Source organism: Globicephala melas, chromosome 2, assembly GCF_963455315.2.
Source record: "Globicephala melas chromosome 2, mGloMel1.2, whole genome shotgun sequence".
Lineage (NCBI taxonomy): Eukaryota > Metazoa > Chordata > Mammalia > Artiodactyla > Delphinidae > Globicephala > Globicephala melas.
Genome location: NC_083315.2, coordinates 17,519,933 through 17,543,531, shown reverse-complemented (window position 1 = coordinate 17,543,531; position 23,599 = coordinate 17,519,933). Strand labels below are relative to the sequence as shown.

General features: G+C 45.2%; 1 protein-coding gene across 21 annotated transcripts in view; it reads left to right on the top strand.

The window, feature by feature from the left end:
* Nucleotides 1–23,599, top strand: part of PARD3 (par-3 family cell polarity regulator) — a 639,757-nt gene that overhangs the window by 426,707 nt on the left and 189,451 nt on the right. For all 21 annotated transcript variants that reach the window (XM_060293163.2, XM_060293165.2, XM_060293169.2 and 18 more), the window contains one exon: nucleotides 1,076–1,307. In XM_060293163.2, the coding sequence (XP_060149146.1) occupies nucleotides 1,076–1,307 (232 nt within the window). The remainder of the gene's footprint in view (nucleotides 1–1,075; nucleotides 1,308–23,599) is intronic.

Here is a 23,599-nt window from a genome sequence, read left to right as displayed (position 1 = left end):
TTGTTGATGCAGGGGAAAATGACCTCAGATTTCAAGGGGTAATCTGGAATCCCAATAATTCTTATTATCGATATATTTGTAAGAACAGCTGAGGCAGCTAATCTGGAAAAAGGTTTATGAGAATGGCTGTTGATGTGTGTATCTATTGCTTCTTAATATAGAAATTCCTAAAGTTCTTTTGTAGGTAGAAACCTACTCTAGTTACTTGTCATTCTTTCAAATGCAAAAGGTTGGGGCTATGCCCTTGGACCACATGCTTACTAAGTGTTGCTTCAAAGGATGGAACGTCATTATCACTAAGCAGAGCTTTTATCTGCAAAGTTCAAAGGAGTGTGAGGCTATGGATTTATGCCTTCGTGTCTCCATCCGCCTCTGTTCACCTGCCATTGTGTCGACCGCCATGCAAAATTATTTTGGATTAGAACATTCAGGAGTGTTGGCTTATGACGTTGGCCTTTGAATGACAATATAAGGAAAAGTTAGGCTGTGAGGATCCAGTTTCCTCTACGCAGAAATCACAAAGGGTCATACGTATTTGGGAGGCTGAGGAAAGGAGTCCTGTGCTGACACTGGTGTGCTTACGAGGGAGTGGTGCAATTGAACAAAGTCGTCAGCGGCTGGGGCGGAGCTACGTCATCCTCACCCAAGAGGAAAGGGAGCTCTTGGCGAGGGGCTGCTCGTCTTCATTTCGCCAGTGTGGTGCACAGGACCCTTGGGCTTGGCTGTGTGATGAGGGCTTGCTTATCCCCCCAGCAGTACAGGCTCTATGTCAACGCGAGAGAATCCATCCGGCCCAGGAGCAGATTACGGTTACTGTTACTATTACTGTTACCGTTACTCTCTTACCGTTGGCCCATCATCTTCACGCAGGAGTACACACGTGCATAGTAATCATCCACACCACACGTTCATTCTCGTTCACGCGTTCATTCTAATTCTACTCAGAAGTAAACATCCTGGCAGGCCTAGTTGGAAATGTGGGAAAGAAAACCCTCACACGGCTTCAGCCTCCTTATTTTTGTCCCTTTGGTTCCCTGTGTTCCTTATCTTTTCTGTGTGTTTGTTTCCTTCCAAGTGGAAGAAGACACGGAAGAAAGTTCAAGATCAGGGAGAGAGTCTGTCTCCACAGCCAGCGACCAGCCTTCCCACTCTCTGGAGAGACAGATGAATGGAAACCAAGAGAGAGGCGAGAAGACCGATCGGAGGAAGGAGAAAATGGGGAAAGAGAAGAAGAAGGACAGAGACAAGGAGAAGGAGAAGATGAAAGCCAAGAAGGGGAAGCTGAGGGGCCTGGGAGACATGTTCAGGTAGGTGCTGCCAGCCAGGGCCAGCCGGCCCCCGTGTGAGTGCCAGCCCAGTGCAAGCACAGCTTTGACGACCTTGTCTTTGAGGTCAGTGGAGATTCTTCTCTATTCCCAGGCTTCGCTGCTGTGTTTTTACTTTCTTAAGGATTGCACTTGAACTATCTCAGACCCTTTTAAAGAGCCTGAAAGATGCTATCTTGCCAACCATGTAAATAACTGTGGAGAGGAAGGAGGGCCAGAGACAAAGGGCCCTCACAGCCGTGTTTGTTCTTTTGTGCGTGTGAACAATTGTTCATTGTTGAAGTTGAACATGGAGCCCAAGTTAGTGGTAGCATATAAAGGTTCATTAATAACAAGTCTAATAAAAAAAAATGTTACAAATAGAGCTTCAATTAAGCTGTGTTGATTAATGTAATACTTATTACTTCAGTCGGTAAAGATTTCATTAAATGCAGTCTCTGGCTGTTTCCTGACAGTTGTTTTTGTGCCCCTAAATTATACTCTAGGATTACTTAGCATATCATTTTTTTACAAATCGTGGCTGCACAATAAAAGTGACAAGTCGTTCAGAAGTTGCTCTGAAACTCTCCCATAAACGTTCATTGGAGGTGATTTATAATATTCAGGTATTTAATGTTAAATATAAAGATTGCTTGATTGTTCCATAAATTAAACCCCTAAACATATCAAGATGATGGTTTAAAATTGAAAACAGATGGCATAGCCCCTTGACTCTTCAAAAAGTAGTTATCCTGCATTATGAATCCCTTCCTTTTAGCTTTTTATTAATTGCAAAATGTGAACAGGAGTTTTTATTTTCATAGAATTTCCTGATTTATGGTCCTGAGGTTGACCTCAGTAACTCAGGGAGTTATAGATAAGTCAAGGCCGTGAAGCGAGGACTCAGGCCCAGCCTGCAGGCTACACACATACCAGATGTGTCCTGTGGATGTCTGGCTAAGTCAAGTGCATGGAATAAGTAAACTACAGACACAGATCACACAGAGCCCGGCCCATTGGCAGTATCAGCTTTAACTTAAATACGGTCGCATTTCCATATTCAGTGCTTCAGAACACTGGGATTTGCATCCTTTCACACCAGAGTTTTTCTTGTTTATATACCGCTCCTCCTGAATGCATTTGCAGTCAGATCATCTTTCATCATTATATTCCGTGTCCAGGAACACTTACGGATGGAATTGAGCTAACTGCCACTTTATTTCAGTTTCTGTGTTAGGCAGAGGGCTTCTCACTCTATATATGCAAACTGACAGCTGGTAATCAGGCACCTACATAATGCACAGAAATAAAGCTGTTGTCTATCAATTAACATTGAGGGAATTTGCACCCCTGTTTTCTTTAAATCAGAGAATATGAAGTCAGAGGAAACCTCCCCTAGGATATACACATCCCGCCTGGAGCCCAGTCTCACTTCCAGGTGCCCCCCCTCCCCCGCCAGTGAAGTCTTCCTGAAGGCTAATGGCTTGTAGGTTTCCTTCATCGGCCAACATTTATCTGATGGGTTCAGTGCTCTGTTCTTATTGAATAAAAAAGTAAGCAAACTTCTAGGTTGTTTATAGTTATTTTAGAAATTATACATTATTTTAATTATACATTATTTTTTCTGTAGCTTGGGACTCCAGAGTAAGAGAGGCTTTATGTTAGAGTTTTCTTTTTGGGGCCAGAGGAGTGGTGAGTGTGGGGACCATGGGGAAATATATATTGTTTCAAAGGGACCCTGAATGCAACCCAACCCAGGCCCGATTTTACTAAAAGTTCTGTAAAACACTGTACGATGTTTTCTCTAGATCAAATTCTACAGATTATACCTCTAACACGTAGTGAAAGCCAGCTTTGTGATAAAGAAGTTGACCCATTTGTAACTTCAAAGGCCTGAGTATTCTTAAAAATCAACTTCTGTGTTTAAGTGCAGGGGCTGAAGGTATTTTCTAAAAACTGAGCTCGCAGTCTCCCAGTGTTTAGGAATGGCTACTGAGAAAATCATGGGTGTCCACACTTTTCTGGGACCAATTTGCTGGAGTCAGCCCGTGTTGGCTCATGAGGGTCAATTGTTCAGTTTTTAGAAATTTTGCCAGTTGATTGTTAAACACAGCCATTGTTAAAAATTAGATAAGTTCTATAAAAATCAAAGGTAATTAAAAACTCATCACTTCCTAATTATTTTATTACATTTCATTATGATCTCTGCTTTTGAGGTTATTTGCGCTCACTGTATTGGCACGGCGCTGATACCACACGCTGGTAGCTTAAAATCAGCCGTGTTGGGGGTACTTATACCCCAGGAAGTGTATGAATTCCACAAAACGGGGCTTTTTCTTCCAGGAGAGCCACATACCACCACATGGAGAATGCAGAGATATCCTAACAGGTTGCAGTATCTTGTCTACTTGCCTTGAATGTGGCCATCTTCTCTCTGGTTTCCCTTTGGGAAATGGTTGAAGCTTGCGAGTATTCCTCCTTGAAAAGAAGTCGAGAATCCTTTATTAGACTAACAGAAGCTTTTTGTTTGGTTGTCTATTGCCTCTAACTCCTTCACAGCATTATGAAATGTCCTTAGTATTTGAGAAGACTCTTAAAGCATTGTTAGACTTTTCAAAACCTTTTTTACCACCTTCCATACCTACTGGATCTAATTATTTGAGACTAATAGACTTGCAGGTTGATTCTTTTATGTTCCCTTTTTTTTTTTTTAAATTAACAGAGGGGAATATGGTAAGATTTAAAAATTAGTCTCTTCCTTCCTCTTTGTTCTTTTGAGGAGAATAGGATGTGATTCCCTTAGCAGTGTTGCTTTAAAATACCTTAATCAAAACGTGTATGTGCATATAATTTCTTAGAGCACTTTGTAAGAAGATTCAAGTATAGCTGCCCAACGTAGGCCCGAAGTACAAAGCAGGGGTGTGTGTGTGTGTATATGTGTGTGTGTGTGTGTGTGTGTGTGTGTTGGGGGGTGTTGCTATGATTTGTTTCTGTTTTCTGGTTCAGTTATAACAGAAAGAAGAAGGTAAGGGTAAGGGGCATTAGATGTTGGGAGTCTAGCTTTTGAGGCATGTGAGCTTTTCCCCTTTAGTCTTTTGAGGGAATAATAATATGGTTTCCTTCAAAAAACAGGCTCGCAGGCTCTGCTGCCCACCGTCTCTCTCCCCTTGACCCCAAAACACACACACTCTATTCCCACGCCTGTAAGTTGTCTGTGATTTTGTTTACATTTGATGAGGGCCACATAGATGTACCATATCTCAAAAACTGTACCAGAGGAAACCACGGCACCCTGAGTCGGTATTTTTATTCGTCGTTCTATACAGACGACATGGTTTTCTACTTCGTGCATTGAATGGTAGTCACAAAAAGTTTAATTATTGATAAACAGCTCTAGGAAAGAATGTTGGGAGTCACACGAGTCACTCTTCTGTTTGTAAATTATGGAGTATATGAAGTGCAAAAGCTGCCTTAATGCAAGTTTTTAAATCACAAATTTAAATCTACAAGGAATCAAATGACAAATGTAAAGTGTCCCGTGTTTGTATGAATTTCTCCTTGTACGTACTACATCTTCTTTTGCCCCTAAGGCGCTCCCATTGCCTTGATTTAAAATGGCTTTGGATCTGAGAAGGCTGAGTTTCTCTACTAAAAAGGTAAACTTGACTTTGTTGATGTGATCGTTCTGTGTGAAAAGTGCAGGGCAGCGTGAGGGTCTGAAATGTGGAGCCTTTGTGTATGTCTGATTCTCGGATGCATGGCTATTCAAATTTAATACTATAAAATATTTCTGAGAATTCTGCAATTGTATGAAATTGTCACCAAAGAGGGAACTGAGTCCGTGCCGTAGAAGGAGAGAGATCTGTTGTTTAATGTTTGAAATGCATCCGTTTTTAAAGGAAGGCAATAGCATTGTTAAGCAGCGTGGTTGTGTGTGAGTTTCCATCTCCAAAATGAAATAATCAATAAGATAATAAACTCCCTTATTTAGGACAATATTCTCAGACAGTAAGCATTTAAAATTATGTATTCCCCTTTTATCAGCCCTTGAATAAGTGTAATTCGATGTTACTTTGCCTGAAAAATTAGAATCGTTTTCTTTTGAATGTCATGGAATTGCCTGCCCTCTGAAACGGAAGGTTCCTGGACGTGACCCCACTCACGCCTCAGGTGCTTTGTGTGGTGCTGTGACACATGATGGCCGAGGGCCTGCCGCCCCCTGGACCACTAAAGCAAAAGCCATGTTGCACTGTTACCATTAAAACTGAATCCTCCAGTTACATTGAAAATGATTCCCTGGGTCCCTACAGCATGGTTTTATTCAGTTCTGTACGAGGAAAAGGATCATTTAGTTTGAAAGCTTGTTTGGTTGAAGTCAGATATACGGCTGTCTTTCCCTTTTTAGAATATAATCGTCTTCAGAATGCAGCGAACACGATCAGATTTTAAAACTCGATGTCATAGTTTGGCTCGCACCTTGTAGGCTTTTGAGAGAATAAGAAGCACGCGTCTCGGTTGCCTCCCTTACCTGTGCTCACTAACCGTGTGTCTGTACCGTGTTTCTCGTTTAGCCTGGCCAAACTGAAGCCCGAGAAGAGATGAGCAACAAACGAGAGTCCAAATGTCTTGAGAAGCACATATTGCACAGTTCTGTTTTTTGTTTTTGTTTTTTTTTTTAAAACAAACAATAAATTTACTTTTAATGAATTCTTAGTGGCTGTTGACAGATTTTGTTTACGACATCAGCAGTTTTGATGGTTTCGTAACACCCACGATAATCGCTTTGGGACTTTCTTTTCTTGATGTCAAGCTTGGGGGTTTACTGCTTGACAAGGCAGAGAAGTGTTTTTTCCTCTCTTTTCTTGGCCCGTTTTCATAGTGGAAAACCAGAGTTCTCACTGCTGGTGTATTCAGAACTCACCCGCCCACACCCATCGGGAGTGAGGATGGGTGCTTTGAGAGTGCGCGATGTACCGGGTTGGTTTTGTCGTGCGACATGGCAGCTGGGGACACAGGCAGGTGGGGGAACAGTCTGCGGGCGATGAGGTGTGTGGGTTGGGATACTCACCCATCCATCCATGGACCAATGGGCCAGTGTGAAAAGGACTTTTTGGCAAAGGTTCTTCCCTTGATGGGTTACACAGTTTAGACAAAAAAATGGGGTGGGGGGCTGAGAAAATAGATATCTTTGCTCAGGGATGGCTGAACCAGCAGGTTCTTCCAGGGTGAAAAAGTAGAGAGACGTTGGCAAATAATGATCCTGAGGTTGCTGGGACCCCAGGGAGTGAGAGTGCACACTCTTTTATAAAAACGTTCCTGGCAAGAGCTGCCAGGTGTTGTCATCACAGGTGTGAAAGCTCGTGCAGGTGGATCTCAGACCGTCCTTCCTTTAGAGCAAAGCCTTCATCCACAAACCCCTCATGCTTCATGGCCCCCTGGGATTTCAGAGAAACTGTAGAGTTAGCTCTATCTCCTGAGAATGGTAGAATTGCATCCCTCTCAAAGAGAAATGTGATGATGAAGAGGAAAGCCATGTCATAAGCGGTATTACGTACGGTACTGGGATGGGAGCCTGTGAGAAGAATTCACCTCCGCTCTGACCTGGTAGTACTTGGCAGCCCAACCCTCGCCCCCTCCCCGGCTGAGCAAACCCCCCCGTGCTGCCGGAAGGAAGCACACAGAACAGTGTCAACTTGCTCACATCAGAAATAGCAGGACGTGTGGGTTTTTGCCTCGGGCCCAACTGCCCTGTGGATTAATGTGACCGGTTTCTTGTTGGCAGAATTGAATGACATCCAGTGCAGCCTGCTGGTGATTCAGGGGACGCAGTTAAAATAAATGTGGAGAAAAATTAGGCCTGCTTAATGAAACACAAGAGCAGTACTTTGTCACGGGAAAGAAGGAGCTGGAAGAGGACGGTTTTGCATATTATTATTATCTTGTTTGTCACCTGGACAGAGAACCGGTCCTTTATATAAGTACACCTACTGGGAGGTTTCCTTGGAATAAGTTCTGAGTCTGTAAATCCGTTACTTAGTATATGCTTCTTTTAATTTGAAAGGAAACAGGTTCCCGTTTTGAACAGAGGCAAGTAAGTGCCAGACTGACCTCTTAGCAAAGATGAACCCTGGGGCGGCTGATGGCATCCTTGGCGAGGACTCTTCTAGCTGAAGCAGAGAGCCTCTGACATCTCCGGCGTGGAAACTGACTGCAGAGGGAGCCGAGGGGCGCCCAGCGTGACAGCCGGGCCTTTCTAAGACCTTTTCTGATGTTCTTTAACGCTGCTTTTCCAGAGACCCGCGGCCTGAATACAGAATGCAAGTGTCAAGGATGACACCTACTTTATAGTCTCTGTAAAGCAAGCCTTTACGTAAAAGAAATTTTTGACAGTTCTGAGATGCTAAGTCAATTTCAATACCAGACTGTGTAGAAGATGGCATCTTTTTTCTGCAGTTGATGTGAAAATTGAAGGCTGGTGACTGTTCACTCCTACTAGCAGTGTAAATAAATACCACACTGTTGAAAACTGCACTAGAAGACAGGCTTGGCTAATGACATTTACCACAGCATAGACTGGAAATATTCTTTCTGAATGTTTTTTGTTACCATTAGAGACTCTCTATATCTTTTACATTAAATATCGTGGATCAAGTACATGTTATTCCTAAATGGATTTTTGTCAAGCCACAAAGTATTATATAAAAGTAACTGTTTGATCCTTTCCAGCCGTCTTTTAAAGAATTCCCTGGGGTCGTGACCTCTTACATAAGTGAGTGTTGGATGGGTTTCTTCTGACCTATGTTTAATAATGGCCAGTTTAGAAACAAGAGAGTAAAACTGGGTTAGATTTCCTATCATAGTGAAATAACCTATGGTCTCCTGTTAACCTTTCTGCTTACATTTTTTTTTCTTTTTAGGACGGATGAGCCACCCATGCCTTAAGCTCAGGCCAGTCCCCCAGAGCTGTCTGATCCTTTCTTACTTAGGCCGGGGCGTCGCTGCAGCAATTCTTTCTTCTCTCTCCTGCACCCTGATGCTGGCCCTTCCATCCTGGATCATCTACTCTGTCCTACCCTCCACCTTAGAGAAAAGTCTGTCTTACCCTACCTCCCCTTCCAAGTACTCCCTCATTTTCCCATTTCCTCCTTTCTCCTTTAGCAAGCCCTGGGATCAATCTCTATCTGCTGCCTCCATTTTCCTGTTCTCTCTTAAACTCCCTTCAATGAAGCCTTCGTCCCCCTTGGCTCCCTAAAGCCTGTTTTCATCCGGCCACCAGTGGCCTCTCCTGCTGCGTCTTCCTGCTGTATTCGCACCCTCTCCTCGGTCCACGGGACCCTTCGGTGTGTGGATTCCTGTTCCTCTCCGAGATCACCCTGCCGGGGTCGCCTTTCTCCCTGCCCACCCCGTCACTGTCTCCTTTGCCACTTCTGGACCTGCCCCGTCCTCCAGATATTGGAGTGCTCCAAGCTCGGGCCTCAGTCTCCGTCTGTTTTCCTCTATTCTGCAACACAGAACGTTTGCATTCTTAGGAAACAGAGCCTTGGGGCTCTAAAGACAGTCTGCTGGCGCATGACTCCCAAATTCACATCCCCCGCTCGGGCAGCTTCTTTGAACTCTAGATCAGCTGAGGCTACCTCTTCCCAGGCGCCTGAAACCTAACGTGAACGGCTCAGGCATTTCTCCGGATTGTTCCTCTCCGTCTTCCTCTCTCGTCACGTAATGGCAGCTCTGTTCTTTCAGTTGGTTGGATCCAAAAGCTGGCAGTAGTCCTTGATTCCTATTTTTCCTTATACCCCGCGTTTAATCCGTTACGTACAAAAGCAAAGGCCCGTTTGATCTGTTCTTGACACACCGCTGTAATCCTCATGCTTTGCGGCATCCCCGTCCCCTCCTGGATGGGGGCAGTAGTCTCCCAGCTACACTCCCTGCTCCTGCGCTTGCTTCTCTTCTCTAGATTCTGAACTTCGAAGCTAGAGTCACGGCACGTCCCTCCTCTCAACCCCCAGTTGGCTTCCAGGTCTCTCAGAGTGAAAGAGGAAATCCTGAGTCTCCCATTGGATGCTACAGGATCCACCCCTCCCCCCAGTCCCTCGGACCTCACTTTTTCTCCTCTTTGCTCTGCTGACTTCACCCCGACTACCCCGGCCTCTCTTCCCTGAACTGCCAGGCCCTCTCCAGCCTTGGACCTCACCCATCCCTCTACCAAAATAATCTTTTCTCAGACGGTCACGGACGGGTTCCCTCTTGGACATTTAACATCTTCACTCAAGTGTCAGCTTTCAGGAGGCTTGTCCAGCACCGCAAACTGTTCTCTCTCCCACGGGACACTTCCTGCCCCACTTCTTGGCATTCTTTTTCTCCTTTGCACTCACCGCCCCCTAACATATGATCCATCCCACTTACCTGGTTTAATAAAATGTCGACAGTGTCAGGGACTGTTAACCCGTTTTTCCCTGCTGCATCCTGTGCAGACTGCCTGGTGCATCGTCAGTGCCCAGGGAATGTACCAGATGCCTGCTAGCCCGGATCCCCCAGCTCCGCAGTGCAGAACTGCTGGCAGTGCCTGCAACAAGGCCTGCTCAGAGCAGCGTCAGCGATGACCCGAGGAAGCCCGTGTGAACGCGTTCCAGGCCTCACGGCCTTAGGGTTAGAACGCTGAGGTGGAAGTCTGTGCCCTTAGCCCTGAGAGTGCATGGCAGGCCCTGGGAGCCTGGCAGAAATGCAGCATCGCAGGCCCCACCCCACATCTACTGACATCAGAATCTATGCTTATCAGCCCTGGGGAGCCCTGTGCATGTTACTGGTGGAGAGGCTGTCCCTCCTCCAGCTCCCAGAGTTTGCCCACGGCATCACCCTCCCTGCCCACAGTGGAAACAGGCTTGGGAACCGTCCTGCTGGGCTGCCTTTCCTTCCCTGGGTCCCATCGCCACTTCCCGACCAGAGTTTCTTCAGCTTCCGTCAGACCACGGCCCTGAACCCTTGTCTCAGGATTGGCTTCTGATGAAACCCAGACTAAGATAATGTGTTTGTTGTGTGAACAGATAAAGAAAATCCATAAAATTGCTAGAGTAGGTGGTGGCAGTGCACGTGAGGAATTTTACCTGGAGTGGTTTTGCATGTTACGAGTAGTGACCGAACCAGGGCAGGGCTGCTTGTTTCCGCCTTTGGGAGATGAAATCACCTCCCGAGTTGGCCTGTGGCTGAGGGGATGATCCCCAGGGAGCAAGTCATTTCATGCTCCTAGAGCACATCATGTTCTTTGGTTTGTTGTGGAAGTGACTGTTTTCTCTGCTCTTAGTAGTCATAAATGATTTAAGGATTTTCTATTCCATCAGACTTGCAAAAAAGATGATACAGTTTCCAAGTTAAGTCGTCCTGTCGGGCAGGCCCCAGCCTTCAGTCTGGAGGCAGTATGGTTGAGGGGTTATAGGTTCAAACAAGGAGTAAGTGTTAATATTACCCTATGGATGTCTTCCTAAGCCTCAAATGTCAGGCTCTGGGCGATGGCATAAGATCCTGTCCCTAAAAGAAGTCAGAACCTTGGTTTTACTCTCCACAATTCTCTGAACACCTGCCTCAGAGAGAATTACATGGTGGCTGACCTCCCGCTTCTGGGGGCCACTCCCACCAGGTTTAGTTTACAGACTGCCTCACCCCTAGGTGGCGCTCTGGAGCTTTCCCCTTTTCCCTCCCAGCCCCACAGGGCCTGGAATGGTCCTGACCAGTGTAAGGTGTGGCTTGACCAAGATGAGGACATCTCACCTCCTTCGTTTCTCCTTCCACAATGTCTGTAATGTTTATAACTTATCTTTCACCTGTATTGAAAACAGCATCTCTGTTTCTCACGATCTTTTGGTTTATGTTACAATTCCAGTCCTTAAACAAAGAAACTAAAGGAACAACTTTACATTCTCTGTCCACACAAAGGAACAGAGACTTTGAACTGAACTGAAACTAACTGGAAAATATCCCCACTTTCTGTCCTACGCTCTCTCCATCTCAGCTCTTCCAGTTAATTTAGAGGGCTGTCCATCCGAGACCACTTCTTGGCTCTCCTTTCTGATTTTGGGGGTGATGGGCTGGTCGGTACAACTTTAAAGGGAAGAGCATCCTTTGGGTGGCGTGCGGTCACTGAGCCCTGGGGGCGGTGGACAGGCTGCCCAGAGCACTATTCTCAGTGCTCCTTTAAATCCTCAGAATCACCTTGTCAGGTAAGTGCTCTTTTTAGCCCCATTTTGTGGATGAAGAAACTAAACCCACGGGTTGGGAGAGGTGAACTAGTTACAGAGGCCACCCAGTGGGTGAGGACGGGGCCACTGAGTTCGAAGGCCTGTCCCCCTTTAGGGGCAGGTTTCCACCCCTCTGCTGGGCCACCCGGCCTCCTCAACCTTTTCCTGTGGGTTCTGCTGCGCCAACCCCATGTGGGAGCTGCGACGGCTGTGAAGGTCGTCATGTGAAGTGGCCACTGCTGCTGCGTGCTCTGAACATGTAGACCCCTGCTGCTAGCCAGGAAGCGTGGAACTTAGTACCTTTGGAACCTGGCTTTTGTTCCTATTTGATTTCTGAAGCTTATTCTGTCTGTGGTCCTCTCTCTCCAAAATAATTCTTAAGGACTCAGGAATTTTACTGTTAATTAAGAATTACCAGTTGCCACATCCCCTTGTCCACAGCTGACCCTCAAACTGGAACGCTAGCGACGATGATTTTGAAAAGGCTTTCCTCCTGCTCTGCTCTCAGGATGGCCCCCTAGTCCTGTGAAGGCTCTGACCTCCTTGCTGTTTTCACACCTCATTTCCCTTCCCTTTCTACACACCTTCGCGATGGATCCATCACTGCTGTCTCGTTTATTTTTTTCTATTAAAATAATTGTGAGGCTGTTCGTCCTTTCCTGGGAGTATGCTCTCAGCGTCGACTTCCTCTTCTGAGCCTCCGGTGTTTCTTCTGCCCCCTCTGTCTCACCCACGCCCCATCCCTGCCGCCCACATCAGCACCTGCCTGGCCCTTGGATGTGCTCAGCCCTGGGGCCTCCCCTGGGAGGCTCTCCCGGCTCCGTGCCTCCTGCCTCGGTTCCTCCACTACTGTGTCCATCTGGGATCCTCATCCCTGGCATTGCCAGATTCCCACTGCTGCTTGCAGGGAAATAATTTATCTAATTCCTGCTTCTATAACTGACTTTAGCCGTCAGGAGAGCATCTCAAGGGTACTTTTGAATTCCTAGAATTTCAGGTTTCTTTTCTTTCCTTTTTAATTTTATCTCCTTTTAAAATATAATGCCAAAAATTTTTTTTTCCTTTTTTTTTTTTTTTTTTTGCGGTACGCGGGCCTCTCACTGTTGCGGCCTCTCCCGTTGCAGAGCACAGGCTCCAGACGCGCAGGCTCAGTGGCCATGACTCACGGGCCCAGCCGCTCCGCGGCATGTGGGATCTTCCCGGACCGGGGCACGAACCCGTGTCCCCTGCATCGGCAGGCGGACTGTCAACCACTGCGCCACCAGGGAAGCCCCAGAAACATTTTTAATTGAGAAAAATGAGAGCATCTCCTTTATCTCAGTATAGGTTGATTCTGGAACAGTTTCAGGCAGGTACTCTAAGAAGAGGGCGCTTTTCCTTTGGTGTGTCTCTGGAGCCTAGCTGCGGCCGCTTGGCAATGGCAAAGCACTGATAACCACTTGTGTAGAACACTCTCTACTGCGCACCCAAGCTGTCCTAGGCACACCCGGGACAGGCGATTCCCCTGAAATAAACTTGGTGTGATGTGTCTCCACATTCAGGTAAGTATAAATGAGCAGTAAACCTCCTGATGGGCCATCATATTTGATAAGTAATTCTATTAAAGATGAACTTTCACGGCTTCTTTGCAAACTGGCGGGTGAGAGTGGAGATCTGGGGCCAAAGAAGTCTTGTGAAGGGCAGCGCGTTCCCTAGATGGTGCTTCGGGCAGGAAAGGCCCTTACCTGGTGGGGGGTGTGGCGTGGGCCTCTGGTCCCGATGACTTCTTTCTTGTTGTTTATTGAAGGACAGTTGATTTACAGTGCTGTGCCGGTCTCTGCTGTACAGCAGAGTGACTCGGTTATACACAGATAGACATTTTTTTTTTATATTCCTTCCCGCTGCCTCTTAAGGGAACTGCCTCTTCCTCCCACCGTATCCAGTGCCCTCTCTGTCACCCCGTCAGCTGTGCTGTCAGGTGACTCGGAAGCGAGTGCGGTAGGTTTGTGCAGCCACGCCTCTCACACAAGAGTCACCTGGGCAGTGAAATGAATTCTGAGTGTTTCACTCCTCACCTGGAAAGAATTGTTTCCAACCATGAGGGGGTGGATTCTTTTCAAGTCTGTTTATGGAGCATGTGTGATTCTTCGGTAACTGTGAGGTAAAAGCTTTAATCCACACATTCCACGAATACTTGCTGGAGGCCTGCTCCAGGCAGGCTAGGCTCGATGCCAGGTGCGGGGGATTGTGTGACGGGTGTAAAGGGAGCCCGGGTGTAAAGGGAGCCCGAGGGGGCCCTGGGCCTCAGGAGGGGGCCTGTAGGGGTTGAGGGGGGCTCAGAGAGCCGGTGGGCCCAGCCCGGGAGGCAGACTCAGCCTCCCTCCAGAAGATGACCTCAAAACCGAGGTCCTACAGATGTTGTGACTTATGTATCTGAAGGCGCTTTTGGAGGAGAGGAGGAGTTTTCATCAGAGGGATTCAGACTCCTTTGATGTGATCCTCAGTAAGAAACACATACGCGCCAACAACTCCAGTAAACATCGTGCAGTCTGATCCCTGCCCTTCCTCCTTGTGATGGGCTCTAATGCCGAGAGGCATCAGAGTATAGAGCTTGAGAGCCTGGACTCTGACGTTAGACGGCTCGGGGCCAACTCCCAGCCGTACCCTTGGCAGCCTTGGGTTTAGGGCAACTGCGTGAACACCTTTGTGCTTTACTTTTCTCAGTGGTAGAGTGCGGATCATAATGGTAGCTGCTCCCCAGGGTTGCTTGGAAGCTCAAGTGAGCTGATATGTACAAAGCACTTTAGAACCCGTCCTGGCCCAAAGAATGCGCTATGTAAATGCTAGCTGTTGTAGTCACTATTATTGTTCGGTAATTCCATTTTCGAGAAAAATGTTGAGTCCCACCAAATCAGTTTTACATCTTTAATGGGTTGCAACACCCTCTTTGAAAGATGCTGTTTAGGTGGTAGAAATCCTCTAGGTTTGCAAAGGTGTGTGGGGAGGAGCCTGGAGGCATTTGAGAAGCAGCGTGGCTCATCGTGAAGGACTCCTGACTCAGTTAGGACCTTATCCTGAGGACGCTGGGAAGCCTTTCGAGAGAATGACTTGATAAAATTTACATATTTTTAGAAAATTATAATTTTTAATTTTAAAAATTAAAAGGGCTGAACCAGAGAGAACACAGGAGCTCTGTTAGGTCTCTGTTGTAAAAATCATGGCCAGAAATGGTGGTGGCCGAGGGGACAGAGATACAATATACATTTCTCAGGAGGAAGGTAGGCGACTTGATTGTTTGGTTAGATATAAAAAACGAGAGAAAGAACAGTAAGAAATAATTCCACGTTCTGGCCTGGTCGGCTGGGTGGATTGTCACGTGCAGACAGGAAAACCCCGGAAGAGGATCGTATTTGTATACTTGGAGGAGGAGAGCGACATGTTGAACCTGGGGTTTACTTATCTGCAGGTAAAAGTGGAGGCGACAGAGGCAGAGGAGGGGGAGGCCTGGCGAAGTGGAGATTTGGGAGCTGAAGACAGAGAAGGTGACTCTGAACCCGGGGCAGCATCAGTGGAGGGGCTGCCCGGGAATTGTGTGCAGGGGCAGAGGCCAGAGCTCTGAGGACCCTTCAGATGCCCGGGGCCTCAGCATGGGGATCAGTTGGCAGGAGGAGATGCTGGTGATCGAGGAGAGGCCGCTGCAGAGAGAGGAGGAAAACCAGAAAAGTGTGGTTGTCAAAGCCAGGGCAGGAGTACGTTTCTTTTTACAAAATTATTTTATTATTAAAGTATAGTTACTGTATGGTATTATATGTTACAGGATGTCAGCATAGTGATTCACAATTTTTAAAGGTTCTCCTCCATTTATAGTTTTTACTCAATATAAACTATTCGCTATACTCCCTGTGTAGGACAGTATATCCTTGTATCCTATCTTACACCCAATAGTTTATACCTCTTACTCCCCTGTCCCTAATTGCCTCTCCCCGCTTCCCTCTCCCTACTGGTAACCAATAGTTTGTTCTCTATGTCTGTGAGTCTGCTTCTTTAAAGAATGAAATTTTGCCATTCGCAGCAACGTGGATGGACTCGGAGGGCGTTATTTTGCTAAGTGAAATAAATCAGACTGAGAAAGACAGATACTGTGTGATATCACGTAGATGTGGAATCTAAAAATACAACAGACTACGAGTGCATTTCTTACTCGTTAGAAGGATGTGCTCCCACCAAGGAGTCACAAGTGCTCATGGCCTCGGCTCCATGGGAGCTGCTGACGTCAGGAGGTGTCCCTGGACCCGTGTTGAATGGTGACCGTTGTTTCGTGCTGTACTTTAGTGTCTCTTTGTGATGCCAGTACTGGCAATCTCCTGACTCTAATTCTTGTTCCAAGTTAAGGATATTATATATCAACTCCTGTTTCAGGAAGCAAAGCTCTTTTTTTTTTTCCCCAACACTCTCTACACAAGCACAGAGACCTGTGCCAGATTTCCCTGTTTTTGAGCAATAGAAATGATGTTTTAAGTGGCATGTTAATCCCAACTGCCAATTTTCACAAAGGTTTGTAGAAATTAGGATTCGAGGAATTAATTTTTTTTAAGTAAGTTATTACCAAAATATAACTTGGAAGAAAGATGAATAAAATGATGAAATGGTTTTGTTGACTGTGGGCTCGCTCTTTCCTTCGAGGTGGGAGAATTTATCGTCTCCCATCTCTGTCCTGTTCCCTCCTGTTGGCAGTTGTCGGGTTGCTGTGCACGTGACCCGAGCGGGTGGACCCTGGTGACTCAGATGCTACGTGACAATAGGACCCTCCTCCACTTTTCTCTCCAAACAAGAAAAATCCTGAGGTCAGATAAATTGCTTGCTTCATCAAAGAACCAGCTTTAAAATTACCTTGTGTGAAAGATTTTTTTTTTTAAATATTGTGACATTTTAACCATTATGATACATACTCAGGAGTCCTCATTTTCAGACTCTGCTTTCCCAGGACGTATTTTCCCAAGATTCATGAGTGCTTCCGTTCCCATGGCTTCAAAAAAAAAAAAAAGAAATTTTTTTTTTTAATAAACTGTGATTTGCAGATATCTTTGTTTTTCAAGGCAACACTGCTCATGTTTTATGTTCCATCCAAGGGGATGTGAAGTTTTGGCTATGTTCAAGCTCTTAATGGGTTTAGATACTGTTCAATTGGTATATTGAGCATGGCCGTGATTTTGGTTTATTGCCCTTTCCTGAAGGGTTCCTGGCTGTGCTCTGCTTATATACATCATTTTTAAAAACCTTTTTATTATTTTTGTATGCATTTTTGCTATCATGAATCGTTCTGTGTTTTCTGTACTTTATAGCCATTGCTGCATTCAAAAGCATTGCAACTAGATTTCTTTCTGGAAATATATTTCCCAGGAAAGTGTAGAATTATATGTATTCCCTGCTGTGACACAATTTTGACTTCTTTTATATTTTCAGTAATAAGGTATTGTAAACTAAGTAATTTTTTAAAAGCAGAAAATGTAACTAGTTAGCTATTGTTTGGTCATAGTTAGAAACCAGTACAAAGTTTTAGAAGGTTATTACGAAGATTTTAGATCTGTCTTCTCAACTTCAATGAACAAATAGAAAAAAACTTACATAACATTTTTCCTATGGAACTCTTTTCTTGAAAGGTCCCATATTTAAATATAGTTTTATCCATATGGGTCTTATTATCTTTACTGTCAAAGTTTTACGCTTTTTCTCTTAGAGTAGACCCCCGTCTAGTCTGGCAAAACTCCTTTGAACATTATTTTTCTTGTGAGATGAGAGTTATATAATTCACTAAAGCAGGGTTTTCATACTGTTTCCAGATACTCTGGTCAGCAATAGAACAGGATATTTTCTTCTAGAAGTTTCTTCCACTGTCCTGAATACGTGCAGCTGAGCTGCAGCTGTCTAATTAGAGAAACACCATTAACGGCCGAATAATAAAAAGTGTGTGAAGGTGTCTCTGCTCCCCCACTGGAGAAATGCCCACATAGCATCAACAACAATGAGCGGAAATGAAATCACTTCTGACTCAGGGAGTGTGGTTTGCTTCTTGTTTTCTACTGAGAAGGCTTTGTCAGCCCGAATGGCGGTATTGTCCTGAATGGAGGAGGCCCCTGTTGGTGGGTTTTTTGGTTCTCATTTAGTTCCGCTCTCTCCCTCTTGGAAGGCTGTTGGCCCCATCCTGCTGTCCCTTGGCCACCGCGGACTGACTGTGAGGGTGACATCTTGAGGAGAAAGTTAGTTGCTGGGAACTGTAGGACTGAACCAGTTGAGGTATTGATGTGAAGATGGGATCCTTTCCAAAAATGTTGCAAAGAATATAGTCTCCTTTCCTTTATTTGGGAATCTGAACACCTGAAAGGAAACACTCCTTCTTGCCTTCTTATCTCCGTGCTTTTATCTGTGAGAAATGGTTTTGGTTGTAGCACAATAACTGTGGATAGAGGAAGACACGGCTTATTTTTCTCTAATTTAAAAGAGGTCTGAAGATTGACCATCCAAGCCATGTATGGTGGCGCCAGAGCGTAAGCAGTGTCACTACCTCCTTTTTACTCAGCCATCCTTAATATGTATTGCTTTATTTTTTTAATTGTGGTAAAGTACATATAACATTTACCATCTTATCCGTTTGAAAAAAAAAAACTTTTTACATTGAGGTATAGTTAATTTACAATGGTGTGGTAGTTTCAAGTGTACAGCAAAGTGATTCTGATATATATGTATATATTCTTTTTCAGATTTTTTCCGTTATAGGTTATTATAATATACTGAGCATAGTTCCCTGTGCTATACAGTAGGTCCTTGGTGATTACCTGTTTTATATATAGGAGTGGGTATATGTTCATCCCAACTTCCTAATATGTCTTGCCCCTCCTCATCCCCTTTGGTAACCACAACTTTGTTTTCTGTGTCTGTGAGTCTATTTCTGTTTTGTAAATGAGTTCATTTGTATCATTTTTTATTTTATTTTTTGTTTTTTTTTGTTTTTTTCTTTTTTTTTCTTAATTAATTTATTTATTTTTTGCTGTGTTGGGTCTTCGTTGCTGTGTGCGGGCTTTCTCTAGTTGTGGCGAGCGGGGGCTACCTTCGTTGTGGTGCATGGGCTTCTCATTGCGGTGGCTTCTCTTCTTGCAGAGCACGGGCTCTAGGCACGCAGGCTTCAGTAGTCATGGCACGCGGGCTCAGTAGTTGCGGCACACAGACTCTAGAGCGCAGGCTCGGTAGTTGTGGCCCACGGGCTTAGTTGCTCCGTGGCATGTGAGATCTTCCCGGACCAGGGCTTGAACCCATGTTCCCTGCATTGGCAGGCGGATTCTTAACCACTGCTCCACCAGGGAAGCACTGTATCATTTTTTTAGATTCCACATAAAAATGATCTCATATGGTATTTGTCTTTGTCTGACTTACTTCACTTAGTATGATGATCTATAGGTCCATCCATGTTGCTGCAAATGTCAGTATTTCATTCTTTTTTATGGCTGAGTAACATTCCATTGTGTGTGTGTGTGTGTGTGCGCGCGCACACACACACACACATATATATTATATACCACATCTTTATCCATTCTTCCGTCCTTGAACATTTACGTTGCTTCCATGTCTTGGCTCCATCTAAACCATTTTCACATTGCTATGTAACCATCACCACAGTCCTTCCCCAGCACTCCTTTCATCTTGTAAGATGGAAACTCTATCCCCTTTAAACAGTAACTTCCCGTTCTCCATCCCTCGCCCCTAGCAACCACCATTCTAACTTTCTGTCTTTCTGAGTTTGGCTACTCAAGGTATTTCACATAAGTGGAATCACGCAGTATTTATCTTTTTTCGACTGGCTAATTTCACTTAGCATAATGTCCTCAAGTTTTAAACATGTTGTAACATGTGTTAGTATCTCCTTCCTTTTTAAGGCTGAGTCATATTCCATCGTATGTATCCACCACACGTTGTTCATCCACTCATCCATCCACAGACACTTAGTTTGCATCTGCCTTTTGGCTGTTGTGAAGGATGCTGCTGTGAACACGAGTGTCTTAACGTGCATTTGTGTCCTCACTGTCATTCCTGGTGACAACTCTGAGCATCTTGTCGGAATCCTAAGCAGCAAGAAGCAGGAAGGGGAAGAGGCAGCTGCTAGTGGAGGGAGCCCCCTTTGTAAGGGTCTTCCCGGAAGTGCCGCCATCCACCTCGATGACCCAGAGACGGAGGCTCACGATGATAATGAAATAGTTAATATGTATGGAGTGCTGGTATGTGCCAACACCGGGAATGTATCGTCCATTTAATTCTCAAAATAAATCCGTGCGGGTGGTCGCATTTCATCCAGGAGGTTTAGTGAGCTGTCCAAGGGTAGTGAGTCACATAGCTAGTAAGAGGCAAAGCTGGGATTTTAACCCAGGAATCTAGCACCAATGTTATGCTCTTAACTACCATCTTCTGTTCCCGTTTTCAGAGGAGCTGGGGAAAACAGTTTTATCTCAACTAGGCGTGTTTCCTCTCCCGACCAAATCGGGGCTCCGCTTCGATGGAGGGGGAGGAGAATGGATATGGGTAGGCAACTCACAGAGTCTGCCCTGGAGCGCCTGCCCCTGGGAGCTGCCTCTTCATCTCACGCTTTCTGAAGCCCGGTGGCCTCTGGCCTCTGAAATTGCAGCTGCTCCGTAGCACTGCGTTGCTGGCCACCGTCACGCTGCCGTGCCAGCCAAGCCCCACCACCGGCCAGATCATTTTGGCTTACCCCAAAAGACGGGGAGTAGACCACAAATCCTGGAATACCTGCTTATATCTACCACTTGAAGTGGTCATGATCTACCCAATGTAGGGAGCCTAGAGGAGCTAGCTGGAAACACGGGAGGAGGGGCTGAATATAGAGATATTTTTGTTAGAAAATTGTTTCTGTTATTTACTGAGTAATGATTTCTGCCAGCAGTGCATTACCTATTTAAAAACATTGTATTTAATCTTTGCTACTACTACTTTTTATAGTTAGTATTTTTATTATTATTTAATAGTGCCAATTGCCACACATCAGGTAACCCATGTCTTTTTTTTTCTTTTAAAAATTTATTTATTTATTTATTTGGCTGCACTGGGTCTTCATTGCTGTGCGCAGGCTTCCTCTAGTTGCGGTGAGTGGGGGCTACTCTTTGTTGTGGAGCATGGGCTCTAGACGCGCGGGCTTCAGTAGTTGTGACTTGCGGGCTCTAGAGCGCAGGCTCAGTAGTTGTGGCGCACGGGCTTAGTTGCTCCGCGGCATGTGGGATCTTCCCGGACCAGGGCTCGAACCCATGTCCCCTGCATTGGCAGGCGGCTTCATAACCACTGCGCCACTAGGGAAGTCCAACCCATGTCTTCCTGATTTTGGAGTAGAAGTTCTCAGTCAGTGTTCTAATGTTGATTGTACGAATTTGGTGCCTTTTAAACCCACTGATTTGTATGGATATATTCCCCCAATATTCCAGCTAGATCTTGTCTTCTGGGACTTAGATGATCATCAGCATTCAACCTTAACCCTCTCTGTAGAAGGAGCTTTCCTTCGTTAGTGTGGAGGAAGTAGTCCTGAAATAAATGATTGGTTAAGACCAATCACCTTCTACTATCCTTTGACTCCTCTTCTTCTTTGTAAATAATAAGGCTATCACACTGAACTTAGTTGTTTGTCTTAAACCCTAGCCCAGTAGTTCTCAAACCCCAGGAATTTGCCCCACAGGGGACTTTGGCCATGTCTGGTGACTTATATGGTTGTCACAAATGGGGAGGGGGTGTGCTGGCATGTGGTGGCTGGAGGCCAGAGATGCTACTTAACAACCTACGATGCACAAGGACCCCCTCACCCCACACACATAGGATTATCTGGCCTGAAATCTTGACAATGCCAAGGTCAAGGAACCCTGCCCAAGCTCAACTGCCGTCCAAGATGCAATTGAGTTGTTGACCTTCAGATAAGTTTCCCTGGATGCTTTGGTGTTTTGTGTCCGATTGTCTCTGGTCCATCTATCGGCAATACGTCTCAGCCATCATTCTGTGTGGAGGACCCCTGCTTAAGAGTTAAAATTACATCGACCACTTTCGAGTGTTTTACAGTCTAGTTGATGTTACGCCATTTAAGAAGCTTACGTGGTGACCTTTCTTACAGTTTATTTTGAACGTGATTTCAGTGCAATAAAGATTTTGCTTTACTTTTAACATATAAATGAACATGAAGAACCTAAGGGGGCATTCGAAGGGGTTAAGGTCAGTCTAAGAGGGAGAAGCGTATTCTGTAGTGGAAAGAACTTGGGGTTTAGCGTTTGAAGCCTTCTTTTCCCAGCCCAGCTCTACCATCTCTGGCATTTAACCCATCAGCCTCAGTTTCCTGATCTCCACTTGCTTCACATTTCGTTTGAAGAACGAAATGAAAGACTGTGTATTAAAAAAGCTTTTTGAAATTTTAAGGGGCTGCATATCTGTCAGCTCCTGTTGTTTAAGTTCTTTCCTCATGGGCTTTTCTCCCCTTAGATTAATTATTCCTGTGTTAGTTCCTAGATAAATATTCTGAGTGCCTTTGCTAAAAAAGAGATGTATAGTTTATTTCTCTCCAGAAATATGTGTGTATACGTGTATGTGTGTGTGTGTGTGTGTGTGTGTGTGTGTGTGTATTGCCCTCAGTGAAATGAGGTTTACTAATATACCATGATTATACTAGTTTAGACCAGACAGGTCGAACTTCAGCCCAGGAAAAGCAACATAATGATATCCTGTAACAGCTGCTGTAACTGGGGAGATGTGGGGATTTAAACCGACTGTGAGTAGTGTTGGCTCCGGTTCCAGGAGGGTTTGTTGGACAAACATGCGTGTTCTGACAGAGCCCCACTTACGCCTTGTGTTTGCCAGAGAGTCATGGAGCCTCAGACCACACAACAGGCAGAGCAGACGTGACAGTTCTTAGGAGGTGGAAGTGAGTTGGGATGAGAGGAATTCCAGGCCAGTGCACAGATCTACAAGTTCTGTATTGGAATGCTTGTTGAACTCTTTAGACAAATAAGGGAAAATGTGGTGGTTGGCCATCTGTCAGATTTCATGTCCCCTTCCCAGGAGGGGCGTGCTGATTGGAGGGGAGACCCTAAACCTGTCTCTTCCTCCTGAGCCCCTGTCATTCGATCCCTGAACCCATCCCAAGACTGTGGATCGCAGTTACCAGCTGGGTTCTGAGTCATAAACAATACTCAGTGCTGTGCGTCCTGGTGGCGTGAAGCCCCAGCACAGAAGAATAAAGAAAAGAGCCATTGCCAGATTTTGGTGTCACACGGTCACCTTCTGTATGTATTAGACTTGCCAGGACCCAGGTGCACTGTAAGAACACCGATTTTAACCAAGTCTGCGAACTTAGGTGATTTGTTCTTTAAGAGGGTGATGTGAGTCAGGTAGACGGTGGGTGTGGGCGCTGAGGTGAGGAGCCGCAGACCCGGGGCGGGATTGCTCGTTTTTCTTGGTCTAAGAATTAGGTGTGGCCTCCAGCACTTGGTAATTTGCCTGCACAGCCCTGTTGGGCCTTAAAAGAAAGGGTCAGCTCCTTAATTTTAAATCTGAATATGCAAATCAACTGAAAGATAAAAAATGAAAAGCTCTAACTCCTAATTTACTCTGCAGAGAGTATTCTCAGAAATGTGAATCATCAGAAATTGTTTCCTATCATCGACAGAAAAAAATGCTGACTGACACCTTAACTTTACAGATAATGAGATCTTTGGGGAAGTTTTAATCTTTCATAGTTTCCCGGAGTTGTTTCCTTCCTCCCCTCCCCCAAACGCCAATGACCACATTATCTATCTGTCTTTACCACTTTCATTTGCTCTGTAAACATAAGGATAAGAATATACTGGAGGGTGTTTTAGCTGTACCTGTAATTAGGTATCTCGTATCAATAGTCAAAACATAGACTTTGAAGCACAATACATATTTAACTGAGGGTGAGTATTTCTGAGTCAAAAAAGATACCCTTAAGCTGTGCGTGTGTTTGCGTTACTTTCTCAGCATTTATAACCTGGATGCCAGTTTGAGCATCAGATAGGCAGATGGTAACAGAAATTA